The 26,612-nt window shown below is 42.5% G+C and overlaps 1 protein-coding gene across 1 annotated transcript in view; it reads right to left on the bottom strand.

Moving 5' to 3' along the window:
• Window positions 1–26,612, bottom strand: part of CHRNA7 (cholinergic receptor nicotinic alpha 7 subunit) — a 112,978-nt gene that overhangs the window by 35,192 nt on the left and 51,174 nt on the right. Inside the window, exon 4 of the mRNA XM_053888802.1 lies at window positions 16,011–16,120. Coding sequence (XP_053744777.1) covers window positions 16,011–16,120 — 110 coding nt within the window. The remainder of the gene's footprint in view (window positions 1–16,010; window positions 16,121–26,612) is intronic.

Raw genomic sequence — 26,612 nt, 5'->3', positions numbered from 1 at the left:
TATATATATATATTATATATATATATATACATACCACATCTTAGACACTTCTCCAAGGAAAACATCCAGATGGCCAACAGACACATGAAAAAATGCTCAACATCACTCATCATCAGGGAAATATAAATCAAAACCACAATGAGATACCACATGACACCTGTCAGAATGGCTAACATTAACAACACAGGCAACAAACAGATGTTGGCGAGGTGCGGAGAAAGAGGATCTCTTTTGCATTGTTGGTGGCAATGCAAGCTGGTGCAGCCACTCTGGAAAACAGTATGGAGTTCCTCAAAAAACTAAAAATAGAACTACCCTAAGACCCAGCAATTGCAGCTACTAGGCATTTATCCACAGGATACAGGTGTGCTGTTTCAAAGGGACACATGCACCCCCATGTTTTACAGCAGCACTATCAACAATAGCCAAAGTATGGAAGAGCCCAAATGTATATTTTTGAGAGAGAGAGAGAGAGAGAGAGAGAGTCAGAGAGACACAGTGTGAGTGGAGGAGGACAGAGAGAGAGGGAGGACACAGAATCTGAAGCAGGCTCCAGGCTCTGAGCTGTGCACATGGAACCCAATGGGGGGCTTGAACTCACAAAACATGAGATCATGACCTAAGCCAAAGTTGGACACTTAACCGACAGTCACCCGGGTGCCCCAAGGTAGGATTATTTTTTTTTCTAATGTTTATTTATTTTTGAAAGAAAGAGAGAGACAGAGCATGAGTGAGTGAGGGGCAGAGAGAGAGAGAGAGGGAGACACAGAATCTGAAGCAGGCTCCAGGTTCCAAGCTATCAGCACAGAGCCCGATGTAGGCTCGAACCCATGAACCGGGACATCATAACCCGAGCTGAAGTCAGACACTTAACCAACTGAGCCACCCAGGCGCCCCAAGGTAGGATTATTTTTTTAAAAAATTAGAAACTTTACCAAATTATCCAACAATGGTCAATTAAAATACATCTTCTCAATGGACTATTATGTCACCATTAAAATGATGATCACGAAAAATCCATGGAAACATGGAAAATGTTTATGATGACTGAAAGATGAAGTCATTACAATCACCTAAAAATGTATTAAGTGATGGACTCAAGGAAGACATATAAATGAAATTTAGCTGTTTAGGGAAGGGGGGGACAGAAATTAAGCATTTTGGACTTTGTCATGGCCATTAATGATAGTATTTTGAAATATGAAGATGTCTGTCTTTAATTTGCCTCAATATGAAGTTAGCTTTCATAATAAATAAGGGTCAACAAAGACAAGATAAAAAGTGACAACATGTATTGGAAGTTGAGAGAGAACTGCAACCTTCACACCTAGATGCTACTGCCACAGATCTTCCATAAGCCTTTTTATTTATTTATTTATTTTTTTTTCTTTAAGAGAGAGAGAGAGAGGCAAGTGAGCATTAAGGGGAGAGTGGCAGAGTGGGGGGAGAGAGAGAGAGAGCGAGAGAGAAGAGAGAGAGAGAGAGAGAGAAAGAAAGAATCCTAAGGAGGATCTGTGCTAGGTGTGGAGCTGGGCTTGGACATGGACTCAATCCCATGACCCTAGGGAGTCATGACCTGAGCCAAAATCAAGAGTTGGATGCTCAACTGACTGAGCCACCCAGGAGTCCCTTCAGTAAACTTTTTAGAGGAACCATCTGGAAGACCATAAATGGAATCCACACTATGTTCTGCTTACCAAGAACATCAAAGGACTATGTTATAATCATAACACATCTTACCTGTTGATTACAAAATGAGTAAGGAATCCTGTAATGAGTCACTAAAATTGTCTAGCATTAATGCATCCCTGGGAAAAATAAGAAGCACTAAGTAAGTAAGTACCAGAAAGAAACATTCAGATGGTTAAAATCAAGTTCTCATTGGTTCTTTTGCCATAGTCTCCAATGGCATGAGCACAAATTTACCATTCAGTTGGTCTTTTTCTCAACAGCAATAGGGAGACAAGAATAAAATTGAGGTTAGTGTATGGGCTGAAAATTCATAACTTCCAGCCACCAAATCCCTGCTGGCTTCCATCTAATTAAAGGAATGCAAGCTGGTATTAGTGCTCAGCAGGCAGGGTCTTCCAAAGTTTGGCTTGGGGACCATATGTGGCAGATTCTTGAGCTGTACTTCACATTGCTATATTTGACCCTGAGGAGGTAGAGATGATGTCTCCATTGTTAACAAGTACTCAAGGAGCTTCTTAAGTCATAGCAGAAGTCAGAGAATCAAAACAGAAGAGTCAAAGTGGGCAGCAGAATGTAGATGCTCTTAGGATTCAGAGGGCCACCAAAGGAACCACTGAACAATCTGAGAAGTTTCAAAGCTAATCTACTGTTCTCATCATGGACCTTTTGACCGGGTGCAAAAAGACTGCAGACATGGTTCTAGAGCCTGACCTAGGAACCTTCCATAGCAGTCCTGCTACTGCATCCTGCTTTCAATGTCTGGGTGGCCACGTTGGAAAGAGGGTTGGGAAGAACACACATGCCATTCACTCTCTTTGAGATGCTTGGTGAATTTTATAGTTTTTCCTCACAATGGTATGGCACATTTGTACCAGGTTTTTTCCCTCAGTATCTCACAGTTATCTTTACTATTGTAAATGAGGTCTTTTTACTATCTGCTGATATGTAACTCAGCTGCTATCTCTCTTCCTTGTTGAATTCTCTTATTAGCTCAATAGTTTGTCAGCTAATTCTATATTTACACAAATAACCAACTAGTAGCAATGACAGTGTTATGTCTTGCTCTGTAATATCTAGATCTCTTATTTTAATTTGCTCTGGCTAGGGCCTTCCAACAGACCGCTGGCAGCAGGAATATCTGGCATCTTTGCTTTATCTCTGACTAGAATGTGGATCTGTCTAACTTTTCAACAGTTAACTTTATGTTTGTTGGAGTTTTCTTGTGGATAATATTTATCCAATTATAAAAGTTTTCTTCTAGTCTTAGTTTATAATGTGTTTGGATCAAGAATTTAGCTGAACTTAATATATTTTTCTGTCAGTTGAGATTTTTTTCTTTGTTTCCTTGTTTAACATGGATATGTAGTGAATTCCATAGCAAGCCTATCACGTTAATCCATCTTTGCATACCTGGGATAAAAATTTATTTGGTCTTTTTCACTTAATGCACTGCTTGATTTTATCTGCTAGTGTTTCATTTAGAATATCTGCATTCCATATTCACATGCAAGATTTGTTGATAGTTCTCTTCTATTGAGATGTCTTTGTCATGTTAATTTATAACAGTGGTATAAATTTTCCATCTTTTATCCATGTTCTAGAATAATTTATATAATGTAGATTTACCTATTCTTTGAATATTTAAAATTCAAATGTAAAAATGTATTTTTTAAAATGTAAATATTTGCCTATCTTTTACATTTTTAAAATGTATTTTTAAATCTATTCTGATTTTCTACTTTTTAGATATACTCAGTAATTTGTATTCCCCTAGAAAATCACCCATTTAATGAGATATTCTGTGTGTGTGTGTGTGTGTGTGTGTGTTCTTTCATTTAGTCATTTAGGTTTTTTTTATGTTTTTAAAGAACTAGATTTTAGTTCTGACTTTCTTGTTTCTAAATGTGTGTTTGTTTTGTGTCTTTAAATTTTTTTTCTGCTATATCTCTTCATTAATTCCCTCCTTCTGCTTTCTTCAGGTTTTTTGGTATGCATTTTCTAACTTTTTGAGGTACAGGCTTATTAACCAAATTTTCAAACTTCCTTGTTTCCCTATTTTGTAGGCATTACATTTTACATATCATCCCTGGTCTTGCTATGTTTGCTCTCATTATCATTCATTCCTTAAAAGATATTTCTTGAAAAGGTTCTATATACTGAGACTAATCTGAGAGTTTCTTTAAAAAAATTAGGTACAAATTATAGATACATATACAAAAAATAATACTATAATCATAATCCCCTTGTTGTAATTTCTACTTTTATGGCCATTTGATCAGAGAATATGAGCTGTAGGAGATCTGTTTTAGAATATACACTAGATATTATTTATACTCAAAAATAATGTTTATAAATATTTCAAGGGTATTTAAAAATGATTTTTGTTTAGGGGCGCCTGGGTGGCTCAGTCGGTTAGGCGTCTGACCTTCGGCTCAGGTCATGATCTCATGGTTTGTGAGTTCGAGCCCCGCATTGGGATCTGTGCTGACAGCTCAGGGCCTGGAGCCTGGCTTCTGATTCTGTGTCTCCCTCCCCTCAGCTCCTCCCTGCTCACACTCCTGTCTCTCTCCAAAATAAATAAAGGTATAAATTTTTTTTTAATATTTTTGTTTATTGGGTACAAATCTATTTCTTGGTTCAGTCTTATCAATTATTTTATTTAATCCTATATAAACCATACTTATTTCCTAAATATTCTGGTTTTCCTCCCTTTCTCCTATATATTTTATCAGTATTAGTTGCAAATATCTTGTAAGCTAGATTGTTTGCCATGTAATTGTTTCATAAACCACTTTGTTTACTCAGTAAATTTTCCTTTAAATCAATATAAAAAGATTAATTTTGTCCCTGTTCATGCCTTTTTTTTTAATTTAAATTTTAGTTATGTTGTTCTTTTCATGCCTTTTATGTTTTATTTTTTATTTGTTGAATAAGAACACTGCTAATCAGGTGTCTTTTTTTTGGCATTTTTAGTACAAACCTTTTCAATCCCTTTAATTCTGCTAGATCATTTTTATTAAAATCTGTCTTCTGAATATAGCACACCATTGGGTTTTTGTTGTTTTTTTTTTCTTTTTTTAATTTTATTTATTTTAGAGAGAGAGAGAGCATGAGTGGGGGGATGAGGGGCAGGAGGGAAAGGGAGAGAGAATCTTAAGCAGGCTTCAAGCTCAGCACAGAGGCTAACCCTGGGCTTGATCCTACTATCCTGGGATCATGACCTGAGTACAAAATCAAGAATTGGATGCTCAACTGACTGAGCCACACCAGCACCCCTGTATGCCAACTCAATCAGAGGGTCTATTTTACTTTAGGGACTGTTATGGGATTTAAAACTATTTGCATTTTGTGATTAGTGACTACATTAACTTATTTCTGCTTTTCTATTGTCATTTTACCATACTTTCTTATATTATTTCTTATTTTTTCTATTCCTGAATTTTGGTGTACTAGTCAATTTCTTCTCATTATTTGTTTTATGTCTAGTGGTTTGGAAGTTATAATACCAGTTCTTCTCTAATATATCTACTCAAATATGCAACACACAAATTGTACTTTTTTTTTTGCCATTTTGTACATTTAACAGGGGTATCTTTACCATACACAAACCACAGAACAGCAAATTTCCATGCCACACTCCTCTGTATCTCAATCTCCTACTGACCCAAACCCTCTTAGTTATTATTTTATTTAAACAATTATCAAATATTTAAACTTAACTATGACTTTTAGTAATTTCCTTGATAACAATTCATCAATATGTTTCCATGCTCGCGTCCTTTTTTTGGGTTTCATCCCATTTTGCTAAGTATATCCTTGAGTATGTAAATCACTCAAGTATTCACAAATATGAAACTACGTTAGTTTTTGCCTGGGTAGTTCAGTTCAGTAAAATATTTTCTTTTGAAAAGAATTTCTCTCTAATACTAGAAAAGTTAATGCTCTATTAACTTGGGCAAATTTGTTTCTTGTTACAATGATTTTTCACTTTGAGAGCTTTGATTTTTCTCTCATCCTCAATGTTTTAAATTTCAGTGTGATATTCAAGATATATGTTTCTTTTTTGTTTACCCCTGCTTTAGTATTCAGTATGTTATTGGCACATGAAGAGACAAATAACAACCATCCTATTTTAATTCACTGAGGAAAAGATGAAATGCTCATTAAATCATGTTCAATCATTTCCTAGTCTTGAACGTGAAATAAAGGGAGACTCTTACCTCATACCATTTATGAAAATTTAAAGAAAAAAAACCCCACAAAATACAAAGGAACCCTCTTTGGTTTACCTTAGTAGTTTAGTTTCATATAAACTTTTTAAAGTATTAAATGGATGCATATATAATCTTCTAGTATGGGATCCCAAAGCCATAGAGGATACATAAATAAAATAACGAAATAGATTTCATTCACTAAGAATGCAAAATTTGTTTTAAATAAAAGACCATGAACCATACTAAAAGGACAACTTAAGCAATTATCATTGAATAATCCCTTCTATGAAATTTTGGTATGGAAAGTGAAGGACAAAGAAGAATGATAATCTCTAGGCTAATTTGTTTCTCAGGCTAAAATCCATGTATATCTTAATGACTCATACCCAACTTTCCCACCCCAAACAACCAGAATGTATGTATGTATGTATGTATGTATGTATGTATAAATGTATGTGTAATGTATGTATGTACTTGGTGGTTGGGAAGAATAATCAATCCAGTGTAAATTCCCCAGGTAATGTCCCCAATAGTGTACCTGTTCACTGTAATTTGATGTTCTCCATGTGCTATTTGCCACACTAACTTTGGGGGATAAAGCATGCATACAGCACATGGTCTCTCTGACAGAGATCACTAGCCAGCAGGGAGGGAGGAGAATGTTAAACCTGATTTTTCCATGTGGCATGCTACTTAGAAACACCAAGTCCCCATGGCACACAGTGGCCCAGGTAGGGACAGCCCCTGAAGAGAAGCCTGGCCAGACTGAACTGAATTCCTGATTATAGTTCATCCTGACCTTATCCTATTCTTCATCCCCTTCCTTGCATTCAAAGCACATATCTGAAACATTTGATCTCTTGTAGGATTCTTCCCCACCACTTCTTTTAAAGAGGTATGTGTTAAGGCCTAACTTCATTTTTTTCTCACGAAAATGCCCTCTCTTGGCATCCATGTCTTAATCTAACTGTTCTCTCTAGATAGCCACTGTCCCAAAATGAGGATACCACATATATTATTGTCTAAACTGAGTCACTCTTAGAAGTTAAAGGAGCACTATTCACAGCTGTGCCAGGACAGCAGACTAAAAACCCATGACTGTCTCAGGAAGACAGTCCCGGCCACCATCCCATAAACAACTACTCCCCTCTGCCTTCTGGATGAGGATCTCCCTCTTCCAGATCTTTCTAAGATGCCAGATCACTGACACACATCATTTCTCCCCTGTAAAATGATCTTCTGAGCCTTCGTCAATATCCACGAAGAAGGTGTTAAGCACTGGGAAAAGTGAAAAGGCCTGGAGTCAAGGCTGTGGTTCTGCGTGCAGGTCATTTAGTCTCAGAAACAGATGAACTGGGGATCTTAATTCCCAGCCATCAAATCAAATCATATGAGGCCACCCAGGGTAAAGTGATTTTTTAATGATTACAAGTGCCTCCAGGACACTGAATATGTGTCCTCTTAGAAGCACAGCATCTCACACATAGTAGGTCCTCAGAAAATTCTCCTGAGCTGAACTGACAGCATCAACCACATCACACCTGTGGCACTGCCCTGCAAGTTAAAGTACCCATTTCTCCAGGCTTTCATACTCTCCATGGGGCATGTTCTGCTGGGGCAGTGCATTCTGTAGGTCAGCCTCCCAGGGCTTGCTGGGGAGAGCCAGTTTCTCTTTATTGCATCTCTTCCTGTGAATAACAAACTCCTATGTGCTCCTCCATGCAGGTGGCTTTGAATACAGCCCTGGGTGGGCAGTGGAAATTTGCAGGGACCCCCACAGCAGTCTGAGAAGTGCAGGCAAGGGTTGATCTTGGCCCCCACCACTGTGCTACCTGTCCAGTCCTCTCTCAGGCAGCTCATGATGATGACTGAACTTTCCATTGAATTCCTGTCTCACATATTTATTACACAGACCCTTACAATCATGTTGGCTCTGTGTCCGATGCCACTAAGATCAATAAGCTCATCTCCAAAAGCCACGCTCTTGGACTCAATCAGTCTCACAAGGCCCTCAGGGTGCAGGGAGGGAGCGGGCACTCAGTGGACTGGCCCCATGCCATAGGCAGAAAGACAGTTTGCCTGGGCCATCTGGATGCAAAGCCGTCCGTAGAAAACTCTGCTTGCTGCAGCACCTGGCCCTCTGTTTGAAATTCTGCTCAAACCCTTGCACAGTGGTTTGCATTTTGTCATCCCACTCTGGCTGGCAAAGGATTTGGTGAAAGAAAAGTTGGATGTCAGATGTTCTGAAACCGGGAAGAGACAGACTCACCTTTCCAGAATGAAAGACAAAAGAGATGCCCAGAGAAGGTCTAAAAGCAGAGTCAACTCAGAGGGAGTGAGAGAGGAATTATTTTGCTTTTTCTAAGTTACAGAAAAATAAAAGAGCTCTAAAAAGTATGACCACAGTCAGGCCAGCCTAGGGACATGAGACTCTGGAGTCAGGCACACCCTGCTGGGTGACCTTGGGCAAGTGGCTGGACCTCTCTGAGCACCAGTTTCCAGCCCTGAGAAATGTGGATGTAAAGACGGACTCTGGAGCCATCCAGCCCTTTGCAGAAAGAGTGGAACCAGGCAGAGGTGCTAAAGGTTCACTAGGGACAGTCCATGCTGTCCAGTGCAGACAGGCTGGGCCCTGAGTCAGCCTGGGGCAGACAAGTATCTGGGCTGACAGTGGCTGAATGACGACATGTGTTCGTGTGCCCACCCTCCATCAACGTTTCCAAGAAGCTAGAGGAAATAACAAAAACAAAACACATCTACCACCATCATCTTGGAGAAGTGTACAAGCAGAGAAGAACAGATAACTTCTGAACAAAATAACCATGGAATGTGAATCAGTTGATAGCAGAAGAAGAAGTCAGATGAAGAATATGAATAAGTATTTTGACAATTATTCAGAGCAAAAAAAGAAATGGAATTCTACCAAAGGATGAGAGCCTCTCTCATGTCATTCATAGTAAAAGCCAAGACCTTCAACACTTGGGCCACACCCTGTTGTTTCTCTAACCTTCTCCACCCTCTCACTCCAGCCACATCACCCCCTTGTGTTCCTCCGCAGACCCAGATGGCATGTTTCCATCTCAGGGTGGTCAAAAAAGATCAATTTGTTTCAAAGATAAAAGCATGACGCACAAATATAAAATGAACATGTGTCAAAGTTTTTTCTTAAGTCATTAGTTAATGAGGGAACAAGCAAGGTGTCAAAAACCAATTCCAAGAAGCATCCAAAAAGCTGACACATACAAAGGCAACCAAAACATGGATGAGATATGCTAACAGGAATCAGTCCACCAAACAAAATCCATTTGCTTCTCTATGGACTGGAGTCCTTTGCATTACTATTGGTTTCCTAGAACTTACAGAGTTGGAAAGTAGTTCAAAGACCATGACATAGTCCGAGATAGTTTCTGATAACCTGGAAGGTGTGTGAAACCACACATAACATGCCATAGGCTACTGGGGCATCTTTCTGTTGTCTGTTTTGTTCTCACATTTCAAGCCTTTTCACAACCTTCCCTGAAAGGCCTGTGCCCTTGTTATTCTTTCCATCAAGAACGTTTACCTCGTTGATGCTCTATGACTTGTTCCTCCACCTCCTTCTGGCTCTTCTGTTGGGCTTACTTCCTACCCTAGGCTCTACCACTCCCTACATGCTCTCCATGCTTTCTTTTTCTTGGAGCCCCAGATATCTGGCATGTGTGCTCCCCTCTTCTATTTGTCTACAGCACAGGGATTTTTGTCTGGCTTGGTCACTTCTGTGTCCTCAGATCCTAGGACAGTGTGTGATAACAGCACATAAGCCTTCACTAAATATTGGTTCAGTGAATGAACAAATTAAAAACAAACATCAAAGGGGCAGGGGTGAGAAAGGGGAGGGTTGGACAGACAGTTCAGAGGATGATTTTGGAGATGCACACGTAGGTTGGCCGCTTCCACTCACTACTTAAAAACAGGTAACTGCTCCACTCTTTTCCCACCACACCTTGTTAGAAACAGCCTCCCTCCAGATTAGGTCTGAATATTTGATAATGCATATCATGCTATAACAGCACATCATAAAACCTCATTCTCTGGGAGGTCCAAAGCTGCAAAATTATCTTTGCTTAACTGAAGATTCATGCCACATCCAAGAGCTGCTAACTCATATTCTTTTGGTAATGGCCTCCTGTTCCCATCCCCAGCCCCAGCCCAGACATGATTGAACTTTGGGCCCTTGAACACCAACTGGTTAACCTTCTTCAAGAGGCATTAAATTGAATAAGAGACTTGCTCCCTAAGATCCCATTCTTTATGTGGACTGATGTGATACCATGATAAGACATGAAGCCCACAATAGGGCTACAGCCACTCACAAGGATGCAGGTCCGGCTCTTCTCCATTATCTTTGCTACCTGTCTGTCTCCTCTCTGCTTTGGCTGAGAAACCCCCTAAGTCCTTATGATGTTCTCCTTCCTACTCACTTCATTGCTGTCCTCCCCATCAGGAGTCAGGATTGGAACTTCAATCAGGCAAAGGTGACAACAACTGAAACTTGAGTGTGAAACCCATGTGTGCTGTAGCTAACCACGTCAACAGCTGTCCTTATCAGACCCAAGGCCCTGACAGCTGCCTTTTCCAACCATCAGCAGCCCAGCTTGAGGCTTGAGGTTCTGGCCACCAGCACACATTCGGTCCATGCATGGGGCAGGCAAGCAGAGCCGGTGTCAGGGAGTTGCCATTCCTGGAAGCAACTGTCAATCTATGACAGAAGGCAATTAACAGACAAACACCACAGAGGTCTCCAGCAGGAATGGGTCCCCACTGCCCAGAGCAGCAGCTTGCTTTTTAGCGCATTTTTAATGCATATACTATCTTCCCTCCCTTCTCTGAGTCACTTCCTGTCCCAAATAAACCATGCGCTGAGAGGCACCTGGGTGGCTCAGTTAAGCATCAGACTCTTGGTATCAGCTCAAGTCATGATCTCATCATTTGTGAGTTCAAGCCCTGCATCGGGCTCTGTGCTGACAGCGTGGAACCTGCTTGGGGTTCTCTCTCCCTCTCTTTCTCTGCCCCTCCAGCACTCACAGTGCTCTCTCTCTCTCTCTCTCTCTCTAAAATAAAAAATAAAATCCATAAACCATATGCTGAAGTACTTGTAGACTGACTTCTGGGTGAACCAGATCAAGCCCCTCATCGGGCTCTGTGCTGACAGCGTGGAACCTGCTTGGGGTTCTCTCTCTCTCTCTTTCTCTGCCCCTCCAGCACTCACAGTGCTCTCTCTCTCTCTCTCTCTCTCTAAAATAAAAAATAAAATCCATAAACCATATGCTGAAGTACTTGTTGTAGGCTGACTTCTGGGTGAACCAAATCAGTGAGTCACTGATCAGCACACAATCATTAACCCTTATCAGCTGGATCACCACGTTCCACCCAGGTGTGTCCTGCATACATCACCCCCTCTCCAGGCTCTGCTGTCAGCCACAGGGTCATGGGAATCTGTGACAGAAAGAGGGTTACAGCCAGAGGACTCTAATCTCAGAGGCAAACATGAGTCTGCAGATGTGCAAATGCAGCTTTGCACAGGCTATAAGAAAGGGGTGGTTGATACCTCATGTCCTACCAATACAGAGCCAACAAAAACATCTTCAAATACACTCATCAACAAAGATTCCACTATTATTACGGGATTTTCTGACTGAGCAGCTTAAGAATGGAGAAGACCAGAGAGGCTGAGGTAGCTGCCTGCAGTTTCACAGGGCAGGCAGGGGTGGCCAAGGTGTCACTGCAGTTCAGGCTTTCTTCTGCAAGCTGACTGCTGATAAGAGTGAGGCCTTTCATTCCGTCCAAATGGGAAAATCATGAAAAGCTATCCACAACTGTTACTCACTTTGAGCAAGACTGTGTTCAGAAAAATCCTTGAACTGCAGGCTTAAAGTAAAGCAGAATAAAGCAACCAAGAAAGTACTGGGATCAGCATCCGGCAGGGATGCTTTTATCAGCGCCTGTCCTCTCCTCAGAGCAACCCGGCCAGCTGGCTGGCAGCACTGTAACTTGTTCACCATCCATCAGGGAAATAAAACAGCCCATCCCAGAAATGATGCCGAGATGGCTGCTTTGCAATGACCCAACCTCTTCAAAGCACAGAAAAATGTATTATATCCCCAAAACCATTAGTGGCTCAAGCTTGGACTCCAATATCAAACCAGAATAGAGCAAGAAACGTGATGGACGTGTTTGTGATGCTTCCCCTAACCTGAATCAATGCTCCCTTCAAAATCATGGCTTATGCAGAATGATGGCATGCTCCCCTCCTTAAGGAAAAGCTCCCCCTGCAAACACAACAATTTAATGAACCATCACACAAGCCTACTGAGAGAACATACTATTTGGAGTGCCTGGAAGCTGGCAGAAAGTATTAAGCTCAACATCTCTCAAAATCTCCAATAACAGAATATCAGAAGGTCAGGATCCTATTAAATTCAAGCCTGTTTTTGCTACTTTCTCTGTCAATTTTTTGGCTCAGACCCAGGTTCATATTTTCCAGCTTGCCAATATGATTTCCTTCCTTCCTTCTCTTGTTGTTCTTAGCAGTGCTCATGTCACAGAGACCCATCCCCTTCCCCCTTTCTCTTAATTCCTGCATCCCTGCTTCCTCCTTCCATCCTGTCTGTGCACATATATTTATTAAGCACTCTCTAGACCCCCAGGGGGGTGGCAGAGCCCATGTGCCACAGGGGACAGGAATGCCTTTTCTGTAAGGCATGGCAAAAAGACACAACAGGGACTCAGTGGAACAGGGAGTCAAGCTGAGGTCTGAGGGATGAAAGAAGGGTAAGCATTCCACACCAAGAGGGGAGCTCACAGAAATGTCCTGTAGTGAAAAAGAGTCCAGACACACCAAGGAGTTGAAAGACAAACATCTAGCCAGGAAGCAGGAGGTGTAAGAGGCAGCTGCAGGGGTGGGCTGGACCACTCATCCCTGCCAGCCAGGCCACATGACTTGTGTCCAGACAGTAGAGGGAAGCCAGCGAATAGAGGCAAGGGATAAGGAGATCACTCTGTGTTTGGAAACTCTGTCTGCTTGCCTACCTACCCTCTGTCTCCTTCCTACCAGTCCCTCCAGCATGCACTTAACTGAGTGCTCCTTCATTACAAATGTTTGTTTTGGTCCTTCATTCCCCCCTCAACTCTAATCTGGCCTTCCTGTTTCACCTCTTCCCTTCCATAGAGCACACCTTCATCTTCCTTCCTCCCCCCCAACCTGTGTGCCCTAGAAACGTGAGGCTGACTTCTGCTTCCCTGATCAAGGCTGAGCTCCTGCCTACTCTGTCCAACAGAGTGCAGTGAAGGGGCTGTTCTAGGATTCATATGCTCAGTTCATAAGGAGCCTGGTGGCTGCCACTTCCTTCCTCTCTGAACACTTCTTGCCACACACTGGGGGTTGCCTGCATCCTGTGGAAAAGGCTCATGGAGGAAGCTAAGGTGGCACAGGTAACTGTCCCAGCTGTGCTCCCACCAATGGCTGGGGGGTGTGGCTCTCCACATTCCAGCCCATCAGAGCCTCAGCCCCCTGCTTTTTGCCAACAACTGACTTAAACAGACAGGCCACCACATGGGTCAGTCAGCCCACAGTGTGGTGAGAAGTCATATGCATACATTTTTTTTAAGACACTAAGTTCAGGATAGTCTCTCAAACAGCAAAAAATAACTGACACTGTGTCTATGACTGGCTTACATGTATTCTGTAACCTGCTTATCCTACATCATGTCTGTGTGGACATGCAAGCCATATATTTAACAGTTATTTCAGAAAGGAAGTTCTATATCCCATTTTTCAGAAAAACTAAAGCAGAAGAGGAGGCAGCCTGTACAGATTCCATGATAGAAGCTGGTGGATGTGGTCAATGGGGAGATGAGGAAAAGAGGAAAGAGAAAAATAGTTATTTAGAGCTCAAGGGGAAACATGAGAGGAAAGGGGCTCTGGGACCATCAGCTGGGTCAGATGTGTGTGTGGGGGGGGTGGGTACCATTATTTCTGAGATCCCGCTCCCTGGTGACAGCAGGTGGAGACTGCATCTTTGCTCCTTGAAATTCAGTTTGCATAGAATACATGGTAACTCTTCCTTAGCCAGAACATTAAAAGCATCAAACATTTTATTTATTAGGTTTTGAGGTGCTACATATAAGTGATAAGAAGCACCTCTATAACCTCATGAAGTTTCTACCACATTGTAATATCTATTCTTGATTTCAAATGAAAAAGAACTAAATTAGGCACAATGTAAAAACATTATTGACATTTCTTTTTGAATTACTCTGAGCAGAAATCCTCATCACCATGTCTATAAATGCACAACCACCATCACTGAGCATTCAATCTTTGCCAAGTACCACACTAAGCATGCTAGGTGCATCCGCAGAGTTATCCCTTCCAAACTCTGAAGCTGGCATCTCCCCCATTTTTCAAAGGAGGAATCTGAGACTTAATGTTTATAACATACTAAATATTACAGCTACAATTTATACCCAGACTTCTCCAATGCTGACTCTTTGTCCTTAAGAAGTCAACTGCAATGCCCCTGTTATGGGCTGAATTGTGTTCCCCACCCCCCCACTCCCGCCAAATTCACATGCTGAAGTCCTAGTTCGTATGTTGAAGTTCCACAGTATGTGAGTGTATTTGGAGGTTTTAAAGAGGTAGCTAAGTTAAAATGAGGTTGTTATAGTGGTCCCTAATCCAATGTGATGGTAGTTGGCACAAGAGTAGATCAGAGAACACAGACATGTGCAGAGGGAAGGCCATGTGAAGACACAGAGAGAAGATGGACATCTACAAGTTGTAAGAGAGGAGACTCAGAAGAAACAAAACCTGCAGACACCTTAATCTTGTATTTCCAGCCTCCAAAATAAAATGTATTTCTGTGGTCTTTTGATGTCAGTGGCTGGGAAACTAATGATCCAAAGATGAGCCATGGGGTTCCATGTGCTTCACCTACTCCATTGGGGACCACTTACTCTAACTTTAGACATGTTTCAGAGCTCAGGTGTCTGAACTAATTTAAGAAACTGAAGAGTGGCAGCAAATCAGAAGGGAATACTATTCTTCTAGAAACAAGCCCAATTATTCAAATGAAATGTAACTGCCAGCAGGAAAGACAGAATTAAAAGTTGACACAAGAAATGAAATCACCCAGCCTCCTAGAAGCAGTCAGTGTAGGACAAACACATCAGCTGGTGACAACCAAGGACAGTAGCCAATGGTCACACTGTTTTCTAAGTCAGGAAGGCATGGGACTTCCTTCTCTTCCCGGTAGGACCAAATGCAGCAGTTGTAATTAGGAAGTTATCTTTCTTTAATATTAAGCTTGTTATCACATTCTAAACCTTACTGGGAAGAGATGTTCTGGATCCCCTTATTTTGATTATGTAGCTTAGCAGAAAAAGATTTAGTGCTTCTAGAAATTTACCTTGCCTGAATACCTTTTAGGCATCTGGTTTACAAATCAGACTGTCCTGGTTCACAATGAATCCCTCATTTCTTGACCTCAGGAGCAGGATTCCTGTTCTTAATCCATATTAGAATATGACTATTATCTGTCTTTCTTCTATCAAGTACTCCACCTGCATCACAAGCTTCTGAGCACAGCTAGAGGTGATGGTCTTCATGCACTCAGCTATAGGCAGCAGGACTCTCCCAATGCACAATGGGAATACATCAGATGAGGACCTGGGTCCAAACAGTGGACTCCAGTCATGCATGTCAAGGGCCAGCAACTTATGCTGTGACCATAATTGCTGCCATTCAGGTGTAAAGGTAATTCCACATGTAAAAAATGCCTCAGTGCCAATATGCACAAAAGTATATATGTACCTATAATGCACAGCCCTATAGACATGTGCTCAGGCAGAGTGCTGGGTAATGCAAGTCTTCATGCCAAGGCAGAGAACATGGGAGAGGGGGACAGAATGTTTCTCAAAGGCCTGGCCATTTACAAAGCATCATGGGCAGCAATGGTCCCAAATTACAGATCATGGGTCTGGCATTTCGATGAAATATTCAAATATGCTTGGTTGTTATATATATGCAAAACTAAAATCATTTCTCCTTTTGTCCAGTGTGCTTACCTGTTATAGAGAAGAATGTCTGGCTTCCAAATCAGGCCATCTGGGAAACGAACAGTCTTCACCCCCGGATATTCTGACATATTCCATTGTAAATAGTGATCTGTCCAAGACTAACACACACAGACAATGACATTAGCAGCACTTTGCTTCCTTGCCTACTAATATTTCTTATAAGGGATTATTAGATACATTCAAAGCCAAAAAGAGTTCCAGATACTATTTACATAATTGAATTGTTATCTATAAAATATAAGGAAACTGAGAATTAAGTAATCTCTTGCAAAATGACCATGAACAGCATAAAAATCACATTTAAGATCCTGCTGTCACCATGACCACATTCAAACAGTAGCATTAAAGTTAATTCCAGTCCACTGCATGCCCCGAAGGCTTCCCCTCCCACAGCAGATGGGGTTTTTCCTAGCCAAATGAGTAACTGTTTTGCTTTCAAAGTTCTCCACTGAAAGGACACTTTGGAAAAATAAATTCACTTATTTCAATTGGAATATGAACTAAGCTAGAAAAATTAAGAATATTTATTTCCATGAAACAACTTTTTGCAGCTGCTGGGGAACCTCTCAGAAGCTTCTAAGGAGGATGTGTTTTTGGACTGGAGTTCTTATTTTCATGCAGGAACAGTGCTTCTGATGCCACAACCCCAAAATGCAAACACATGGCCTTGGTGGTAAAACACTGAATCAGGACAAGGGTGAAGATGGGGACTCAGGAAATAGTCATAAACACACCAACACAGGTGCATCTGCTTGACGTCAGGTCCAAAATTGGTTCTTGAGTGACCTTTGCCAGAGGAAGGCCCATGCCTGGGGTCCCTTGTCCAAGGACCACATAGCTCAGCCCTACCTAGGGTCCACTAGCTCTGTAAAGACTGCTCGGGTAAGATCCCACCTACAGCTGCTATACAAACAGCTCCACCAAGCCAGGGTTGCAGGGTTTGGACTCAGCACCTCCTACAAATGTGCCATAATCAGGGCAGACCCCCAGTAAAGGCCCCATCCTGTACCCAGTCTCCCTGGGGCCACCCATGATCTGGAGCTCAGACCTCAGATTTAGAAAGGTATGTGATGCAACACTTCCAGCTGGGATCTAGGCAACTCCCCATAATCAAACATATCATTATTTCTGCAGCAAAACGTGCATACTGATACTAAGTAAGAAAAATAAATGCCTCCACTGCACATCTATTTCGGTTTGATTTTAGACTCAGTGAGTTTGATGCAAAGTTACAAAAACAACATCAAGGGGGACAAAAACCCTTTAATTTTCAAAGCTATTGAGATTTGGGAATTGTAGCCAAGGGGTTGTGGATCACAGAGCACGTCCCAGAGATCCCACCATCCTCTGGAGAGGACAGGCAAGCATCCAAAAAGGCTGTTCCAGTTCTGGGACCATATGAAGTCAGATGAGAGGGAATAGCCAGGTGAGTAATGTGACTTTATAGCCATGGGCCTCTGAGAATGAAGATCCGTCAATGTATAATGTGGTGAAAAATCACTTGGAACATTTAGGATAGAGCCACCCTACTGATGTTTCTAATTGATGTGGGTAGTTAGTAGAGGGGAAGGGAGGAGGGGAGAAGAGCAGGAAGGATACACAAGGGGAGGAGAAGGACAGTGCCCAGAAGGGCCAGTCTTGTTGAAGCTGGTTTGCAGGAATGCCTAGGCATGAACCAAACTGTGTTTGCTCCAGCCTGCTCTGTCTCTGTACCATTTGCCCAGTGCTCCCTTCTTTTCTCTCCCTTGTCAGGGGGATAAGCCCTTCCACACTCAACACCTGTGCCTTCCTTACCAGGATCTCATATCTCACCCTGGGATGCCTGTCACTGTCACTATTGCCACCATGCTAATCATGGTCATAGGGCTCCCAGAGCGAAGGTGGGCATGGCAGGCAAATGCCCATCTCCCCCACCTGCTGAAATGATGGGCAGAGCAGGGAGGAAAAGCAGGGAAGTAGAAACCCTTGGTTGGTCAAACCGCAACCTCTTCAGATGGCACGTGTGAGCTGCACAATACTTCCCCAGCAATTTCACATCTCCTCAACCCAACCCATCATCTTAGCTGCATGTGTCCCATGAGTATATATCCTGACCATTTGGTTTGTTCAGAGTCACATGTACACCTTGCTTGCCATGATCCAGGGATGCCAGCATGATTACTATTCCTATTTATAAGAGGAGACCGGGGCACAGAGAAGCAACATCCTTTCAGTCAGACACTGGGTCAGGACTCAGAACTGCATTATTTGACTTCAAGAAGAGTGATCAGTAGGCTCTACCATTGATGTTTCTTCCAACCCAATCTCTCTGCACTGGCAGTTAGGGGCTGTTCATCCTCTCTGAAGGAGCCCCCCATCTGCTCACTCAAAAGCCAACCTGGGTCTCCCCCACCCTCAGGAAAGAAAAGGGGGGCTGCAGAGAGCTGTGGAACTCAGGCACATCTGGGTTTACACCAAGGCTGTGGCAGAGACCAGCTGTGTGAGCTCAAGCAGATTGTTCAATTTTTTTTTAACGTTTATTTATTTTTGAGACAGAGAGAGACAGAGCATGAACGGGGGAGGGTCAGAGAGAGAGGGAGACACAGAATCTGAAACAGGCTCCAGGCTCTGAGCCATCAGCACAGAGCCTGATGCGGGGCTTGAACTCACGAACCGCGAGATCATGACCTGAGCTGAAGTCGGACACTTAACCGACTGAGCCACCCAGGCACCCCTCAAGAAGATTGTGAAAAACAAACAACCCAGGGCACCTGGGTGGCTCAGTCGGTCAAGTGTCGGACTTCTGCTAAGGTCATGATCTCAGGGTTCAGGAGTTCAAGCCTCACATCAGGCCTTCTGTTGTCAGTGTAGAGATTGTTTCGGATCCTCTGTCTCCCTCTCTCTCTGTCCCTCCCCAGCTCACGCTCTCCCTCGCCCATCTCTCTCAAAAATAAATAAACATTAAAAACAAACAAACAAACAACAACAACAAAAACATGGGCCCAAAATTACTTAGGCCAAGTCACCAAACTGAGGCTTAATACTTAACTGTATTTTCAACCTCTCACAGAAACCTAAGTCTTAAAGGGCCAATCAGGAATTTTCTGATCAGCCTCTGTGAAGTCATCTGTCGCCACAGGGCCCTCTCCATCCCTCAATGGAAGATGAGATATAATCTGCTTGATAAAACCCCCTGCCCCTCCCCCAAAGATAAGGTTACCTTGCCTGAAACAATCCTTTCTTTTCCCTTGCTTATAACTTTCTTGCCCCACCCTCCTTCCTATAAAAACTTTCCATTTTGTACAACTTGTGTGAGCTCTCTCTACTTGCTAGATAGGGTGCTGCCCAACTCACAAATCCTTTAATTAAGCCAGTTAGATCTTCAAGTTTACTTGGTTGCATTTTGTTTTTTAACAAGGTAAATACCCACTCTGGGAGCTGCAGCTTCCTCACAGGTGTCTGCCTCACAGGGCAGGACGGCACTGGAAGGATGAAATGTGTGCAGCAGCAGGTAAGTCATGTGGCCCTGGTAGGCCCATGACAAATGATGGCTTAAAAAAAAAAAAAAAAAAAAGAGGGATTCCTCCATTTCATAAGATACTATAGGACAGGAGAGCTGTAACAACCAAGCTACAGCTAAAGGTGCAGAAGCCTCATCAACTGGGCACTGGGAGCCGGAGCAGGAATGTTGGGGCTGTGTGCCCTGGGAGCAGGAGAGCCCAGGACGCCACAGGTTTCCATGAGCATTTCTGAAGAATGGATGTGTAAAGGGGCTTGTGAATAATAATGTTCCAGAAGGAGCTTTTGTATCCTCTTAAAGCACTCACTCCCCACTCAGATCCCTGGAGGGCAAGAGGCCCTGCACAAAATCTTCCTACAGACAGTGTGTGGTAGGTTGGGCAGCTGATAGTGCCAGTCTAGAAACGCCAATACTCCCAGACCATCTGGAAGAGTCTGTGATTTTCCTTCTCTCCCTATTTCTGTGGGATCCCTTCTCATTTAATCTTCAAGATATGACTATGTGGGGTTCTTAAGGGGACATACAAGGGAGGAAGGGGCCCTTGATCTGAGATGTACCATAAGAACCCTAATCCTTCCATGGGTCTCAGAACTGGCCCCCATTAACATCTACCTTGAGGCCATAGGAAACTTTAAGTTTGTGTGCATGTACATGCATGGAAATATTTATAGCAGGATAATGAGAGAGAAGAAAGGGAACATTTTCTTTGTTTAAAAAAAAAAGTACATTATGGTATAATAAGAAACAAATTTGGTCTATGTCCCAGGTTCTTGGCACATGGTTTCTAAAACCTTGGGAACTTCCTGAGGATAGGAGTGTCTCTTATTATTCATATAGAGCACCTTCTGAGCCCACCAGAGGTTATTCTATTGAGGTGAGGTGACTTAGGGTGGGGGCCCGAGATCACCTCAGGTTGCCAGCATGCAGCCGGTCATCAGAAAGATCAAGCTTTGATTACAGGGTGGGAACCTTCAGCCCCACCCAACCTCAGTCTCCAGGGAGAGGAGAGAGAATGGGGACTGGGTTATAAAAACTCTTGAACCACAAGATTCGGAAAGCTTCCAGATTGGTGAATACATCCAAGTGCCAGGACAGTAGCCCACAGAAGGCATGAAAGTTCTGGGCCTCCCTCACACCTTGCCCTATGCATCTCTTCCATTCAGCTGTTCCTGATCAGGATTCTTTATAATAAATTGGTAAATATAAGTGTTTTCTTGAATTCCATGAGCTGTTCAGCATTCAAACTCAGCTGGATAGAAGTGTGGGCAGCCTGGACACCCCTTTTGCACCTGGCATCGGATGGGGTAGTCTTGTGGGATTGAGTCCTTAACTTGTAGGATCTGATGTTAACTCCAAATAGAGAGGATCTACCCAGTTGGTATCCAGAGAATCAGAGAATCAGTTGCTGGTGTGAAAGACAGCATGTACTTGGTGTTGGAAAACTCCATATAAACATGTTTTGGAAATTCTTCCAGTCAACCATTTTGATCTCAGATGAAGAAAGTGGGCCTCCTTCTTCCTCCTGCCCCCAACACTTTTTCTCTCATTGTGACAGAATGATTGAAATCACCATTAACTATGGGTCATCATGAGGGCCCTAAGCAAGCCACTGGCTAGCCTGTGTGTGAACCTAAGGTGTGGCATTCTCAGAGATGAAGTGGTAGAAAATGCAGCAATTAAGTATTTTAGAAATAAACATGGTTTACAACCTAGCATTCTATAGTGTGAATGCTATTCATTCCATAATTAGAATCCATAATCAGGAAACAAAAAATAGGGAATAAACATAAGAAGGATGGAAAATGTAGTCAGAAGAATGGTTAAAATTCCATAAGAGAAGCCAGATTCTTTTGAAAAGCACAGGCAAGTCTTTGGATGGCTCAACCGTCTCTTCAGAAACTGAAATGCTGCTGCCACTTCTTCTTATAGATTAAATCAGATCATATCTGACAGGCCTCCCAAAATGATAAAACTAATCTACAGAGAAACTACCCCAATTGCTTCCTGCTAGGAATAAGAAGAGGTATATAGAACAGCAACCTTCTCTTCCTTCGGGTTATTTAAATAACCAGAAAGTCCTACAAAATCAAGGGGAAGTGAAAGAAAGGAAAACAAAATAACAAACTGTAAGTCAAAAGAGAATTTAATTTATTTTACTTTTCTGCCCTTCTATTCTGACTGTATAGAAAATCTCTAATTTGCAGAATATTGACCTCAGAGTTTAAATACCCTGGGAAAAAGATTATTCAGATTCAGATTTTCAGAACAGCAATTCAGCAACATGAAGCTCTGGGGAAGAAAAGTGGTTGAAGGCAATTTCCTTGATTTTCTGTCCTCTCCTGTCCATATTTCTGCCTCCCTTGGGTCTTCTGCCTTGTTGGTCTTCAATATGGAGCTTCACTTCTTATTCATACCGTTTATTCAGGCTAGGTCAGGCTAGGCTGGTCACCAGCTGGAGAACATAACAAGCAGGAATCTAGGTGATGGTGGCTTTATAAATGGCCCCGGTGCAACTTCCAAGGCCTGCCATGGTGACATTCAAGTTCCTTATTTCCATGCTGTGGCCTCAGAGGAATTCCAAGGCTTTCCAGGGGGAAAGAGCTTCGATTAGGTACCTGTTAAGGTCTGTTCTAAACCCAAGATGCCCATGATTCCTTAAAATTCATTCAGAAGCCAGTGTTAAAGCTGCTACATGAGCTACAGATGCCACCTTCCAGATAAATATGTCACCCCTGCTTTGTAAGGACACATGCTAAAAAGGCACCCAGCATGTTTCCAGGTGGTGGGCATGTGGAAACAAGTATTAATTAATGATGCAACACCTACACACACCAATGCTTCCTGATCTTCACATTTATAAGGGTCTATGCCTTTCCTTCTCTCCCTTCCATTTCTGTAAAGCAGAGATTTTTTCCACCTCTGAACTCCACTGTCCACACCACCAGCTGGCCTCCTGCCATACTTCAAGGGAGTCACTTGTTCACAATATTTTAACCTTTTTGTTAGGCTGTAAATTGCACAGCCTGATTGTAAATGGCTTAAGAGAAGAAATTGGGTCTCATCCATTTCTGGGTTCCCCCTCATGTGACCTACTTCAATGTCTTCCCCGTAGCAGGCATTCAAAAAGATAAGGTGAATAGGTAAGTGAGATAAAAAGGTGATTTTTAAAACAAATGAAGCTGTGGACGTTTTTGCAAGTGCAATAATGAATTAGAAATAAACTGTGCTTGAAAGAAATTTAGAGGTCTCCAGTGACATCCTCCAAAGCAAGCATGCTTATTTATGGAGCACCTGAACTCAATGCAATAAGTAATAATCTAGTTACTTTTTTCCTAGAAAACAACACTCTTTGAAAAAAAAATGCCAAATCATATATGTTATTAACGATCATTTGCTTACTGAGGGATAAGGATATAGGCATCAGGAAGACAGACCTGTCTCTGACCTAATAGGTAGTGAGCATATTAGGTGTTTCTCTCTTTATAAGAAAAATGTCAACAGCAGCTCTGTACCATAGAAAACATGGGAAATGCCTGGTTTTATATAAAAAAGGAAACATTTGTACTATCTCCCAGAATTCCCAGAGCTTACACTACAGTGTTTAAATGTGAGGTGGAGTTGGCTTTATTTTGTATCATAATATCTTAGCCCTTCCTAGGTTCACCTTGAGTTTTTTGTTTCATTCATTCATTCTACAAAACTTACTCATGCCTGCTGGGGGTAGAGTAGTGAATACAACGGGAGTCCTGCCCTCCCAGAGGACACATTCCAGGTGGGGGATGAGAACTCAGAGCCAGAGAACAAATAAACAATACAAAGTATGGGACAAGGGCTTTAAAAACAAAATGAAGTAGACTTAGGGAATACATGTTGTGTTCCCCCAAATTCCTATGTTGAACTCTAATCTCAGTGTGAGGGATATCAGAGGTGGGGCCTTTAGTAGGTAATCAGATCATGAGGAGAGAGCCCTCCCAAATGAGATTAGCACCCTTATACAATGGGACAGATCCCTCCCTAAGAGATTAGCACTCCCATTTCACGTAGTGAGGACACAACAAAAATGCAACTCAAAAAAGAGCTCTGAATAGAACGCAACCATGGTGGCACCTTGGACTTCCAGCCTTCAAAACTGTGAGAAATAAATATCTGTTGTTGATAAGTCACCCTGTTTATGGTATTTTGTTATAGCAGCCAGAAAGACTAAGATACTGAGGTGAAGAGAATGGTATGGGCTGGGGGTAGGCAATGAGGGTTTGAGATAGTAGGGTTTGAGAGGAACTCAGAGAAGACCTCACTGAAAAGGTGATCTTCGGGTAGATACTACTAAGCAGTGAGAAAGAAAAGCAAGTGGTTCTTGGGGAAAGAGGCTTCCAGGCAGGGGGAGCAAATGCAAAGGCCCTGAGGGAGATGATGTGTATAGGGCAACAAGCAGGGCAAGGAGCACAGCAAGAAGAAGAGGGCTGGGGAGCATGTAGAAGAAGTGAAGGCCTGGCATGCAAAGTCACAGACCACCTCAAGGACCTCAGCTTGCTACTGGGTGAGACAGGAGCCCCTGGAAGGATCTGGGTCAATGAGGCTTGTGGCTAAGCCTTCTTCTTCTCTTACTTGGATCACGCTGACTGCTATATTGAGAACAGACATCGCTAGTGGAGGTAAGGGCTGAAACACAAGGCCCAGCTATGAATCTCCATAGTAACATAGGTGAGAAATGATGCTGGTTTAGACCAAGGTGGAAGCAATGGGGTTGATGTGCAGTAGTTAGAGCTTGGCTCTATTTTGAAGGTTGAGATCGGAGGTAGGTGTGAGAGACTAGAGCTAAGGGTGACTCTGAGGCTTCTGATCTGAGCAAATGAATACATGGAGTTACCATTTATCCAAATGGAGACAGCAATTGTAGGGGCCAAGGGCAGGCTGCCCAAAACGTGCCACTTTGTCATACTGATTATTTTAAATAAAAGTTAATTACGATACAGCTTGTTCAAGAGGGACACTCAGACCCTCCACTGTCCCCCTGAAAGCAGGAAATAAAACTACCATGTGAGAGGTGTCCTCCCTCAATTAGGATGTAGAGACATCCTTATCACCAGAGATAGGGAATTTAGAGCCAAGAAGACTATATAAACAATCCCTGTGACTTTTTACTAATTTACCACCCCAGCCCAAGTTCCTCTTAGAATTCCTTACTAATTAAAGCTCCCAAAGTTAAGGCTTTTTGTCCTGTTAACTCCTCACAGATTTATCGTGTCTTTGTCTGAAAAGTTTAAAAACTATCTGCCTTTGTCATTTCTTTAGGTGTCAAAGTTGTCAAAGTCATTATTTGGCCTCCGTGTGCACATAATAAAACTCTGTTGTTTTTTTTTTTTCTCCTGTTAATCAGTCTCATGTAAATTCAATCTTAGTCCAAGTGGAAGACCCCAAAGGGTAGAGAAGAATTTTTCCTTCCCTTCACTATAGAGGGAACAAGTGAGAAAGGGAAAGAAAGGACACACTGGATTTAAGAGCCTACTGGGTGCCCATGTAGGGGCACCAGGAAGGCAGTTGGGTTGGTGCTTTAAGCCAGGATACTGGGTGCTCCAACTCCTGGGACAAGGAATGACTGCACAGAGATGAAGAGACTAGCAGGGGGAACTCAGGAGTCACTAGAGAATTAGGAGGAAAACCTAAGGACAGGTAGCCAAACACTAAATGTAGAAGAATTTCCAGTAAGAGGGACCAATCCACTCTACCAAATGTTCCTGAGAGACCCAAGGTAAGAGGGAAAAAATCGATCCCTGGAAAAACCAGAATAAAGGTGTTCTATCCTTGGTGGAGAGTGGAAAGATAGGACAGGTATTGACAGGTAAGGGACATCAGGTATCACCTGGGGTGATGGCGAAGTTCTGCTTCCTGATGGGGGTGGGACTGAGGAATTGAAAGCATTCCTGGCTATTCATTGACTGATACACTTAGGATCTATACATCACATTGTATACAAAATTTTTACCTTGAAAGAAACCCTGGTCAAAGAGCTGCCTGAAACATGCAGGTGAAAATGCACCACTGTCTGCTATTCCTCTTTGAAATGAACTAAAAAAATAAGCTAGGCTGATAGAAAGATGGATAAATAGCCAAATGGGATAAAGTAAGAATTAAAAAAAAAAAAATGCTAATTACAGAATCTAAGAGGTGAGGCTATAGACTCCCCATAAATTCAAATGTTAGGTATGTTTGAAAATTTTCATCAAAAAATTAGGGAAGGGGCACCTGGGTGGCTCAATCAGTTAAGTGTCTGACTCTTGATTTTGGCTTAGGTCAATGATCTCAGAGTTAAGAGTTTGGGCTCTGTGCTGGGCATGGAGCCTGCTTAAGATTCTCTCTACCTCTTCCTCTTCCTCTGTCCATCTCCCACTCAGGCATGAACTCTCTCATTCTCTCAAAAAAAAAAAAAAGAAGAAGAAGAAGAAGACGAAGAGAAAAGAAAAAAGAAAAGAAAGAAAAACGGGGGGGAAAACATTATTTAGAGTATAGCATTCACAACCTGGGGGTTAGTGGTTTGCTCACCCCAAGTCAGCTAAGGGTGAGTTTAACTGAGAATTCATGGGAAGAGAGTGGGGATGTCTGGGGAGGATGCTGCTTGAAGGAACATTGCTGTAAAGGTAAGAAGGAAAGGAGAGTCACTGGGGAAAGTTAATGGAGACAAACAAACTGCAGTTTGTATGCTAATGAGGCCAACCTCTAGACGCTATTAGGACATGACTTTAGAAGCAACAGGGACAACTGTGACAGTAAGACTCTCAGCAGGCCCCAGAAGAGGGAACCTCTTCCCAGGAGGGAGGCGCCATCTCCAAGGGGAGAACAGACCCAAGCCCACGTGCCCAGACAAAAGGAGGGAAGCTAGAGCAGATGTGCACAGGATGAAGATAGGATGTGCTTACTAAAGAATGTTGTTTTACTGGAGAATGTTATGCTAAGTGAAATAAGTCATACAGAGAAAGACAGATACCGTATGTTTTCACTCTTTGTGGATCCTGAGAAACTTACCAAAGGACCATGGGGGAGGGGAAGGAAAAAAAAAAAGAAAGAAAGAAAGGTTAGACAGGGAGGGAGCCAAA

The sequence above is a fragment of the Panthera pardus genome, unplaced genomic scaffold (assembly GCF_024362965.1).
Source record: "Panthera pardus isolate Hobbes unplaced genomic scaffold, ASM2436296v1 HiC_scaffold_24, whole genome shotgun sequence".
NCBI classification, from domain to species: Eukaryota; Metazoa; Chordata; class Mammalia; order Carnivora; family Felidae; genus Panthera; species Panthera pardus.
Note: the sequence above shows the minus strand (reverse complement) of the source record. Positions and strands in the feature narration are given on the sequence as shown.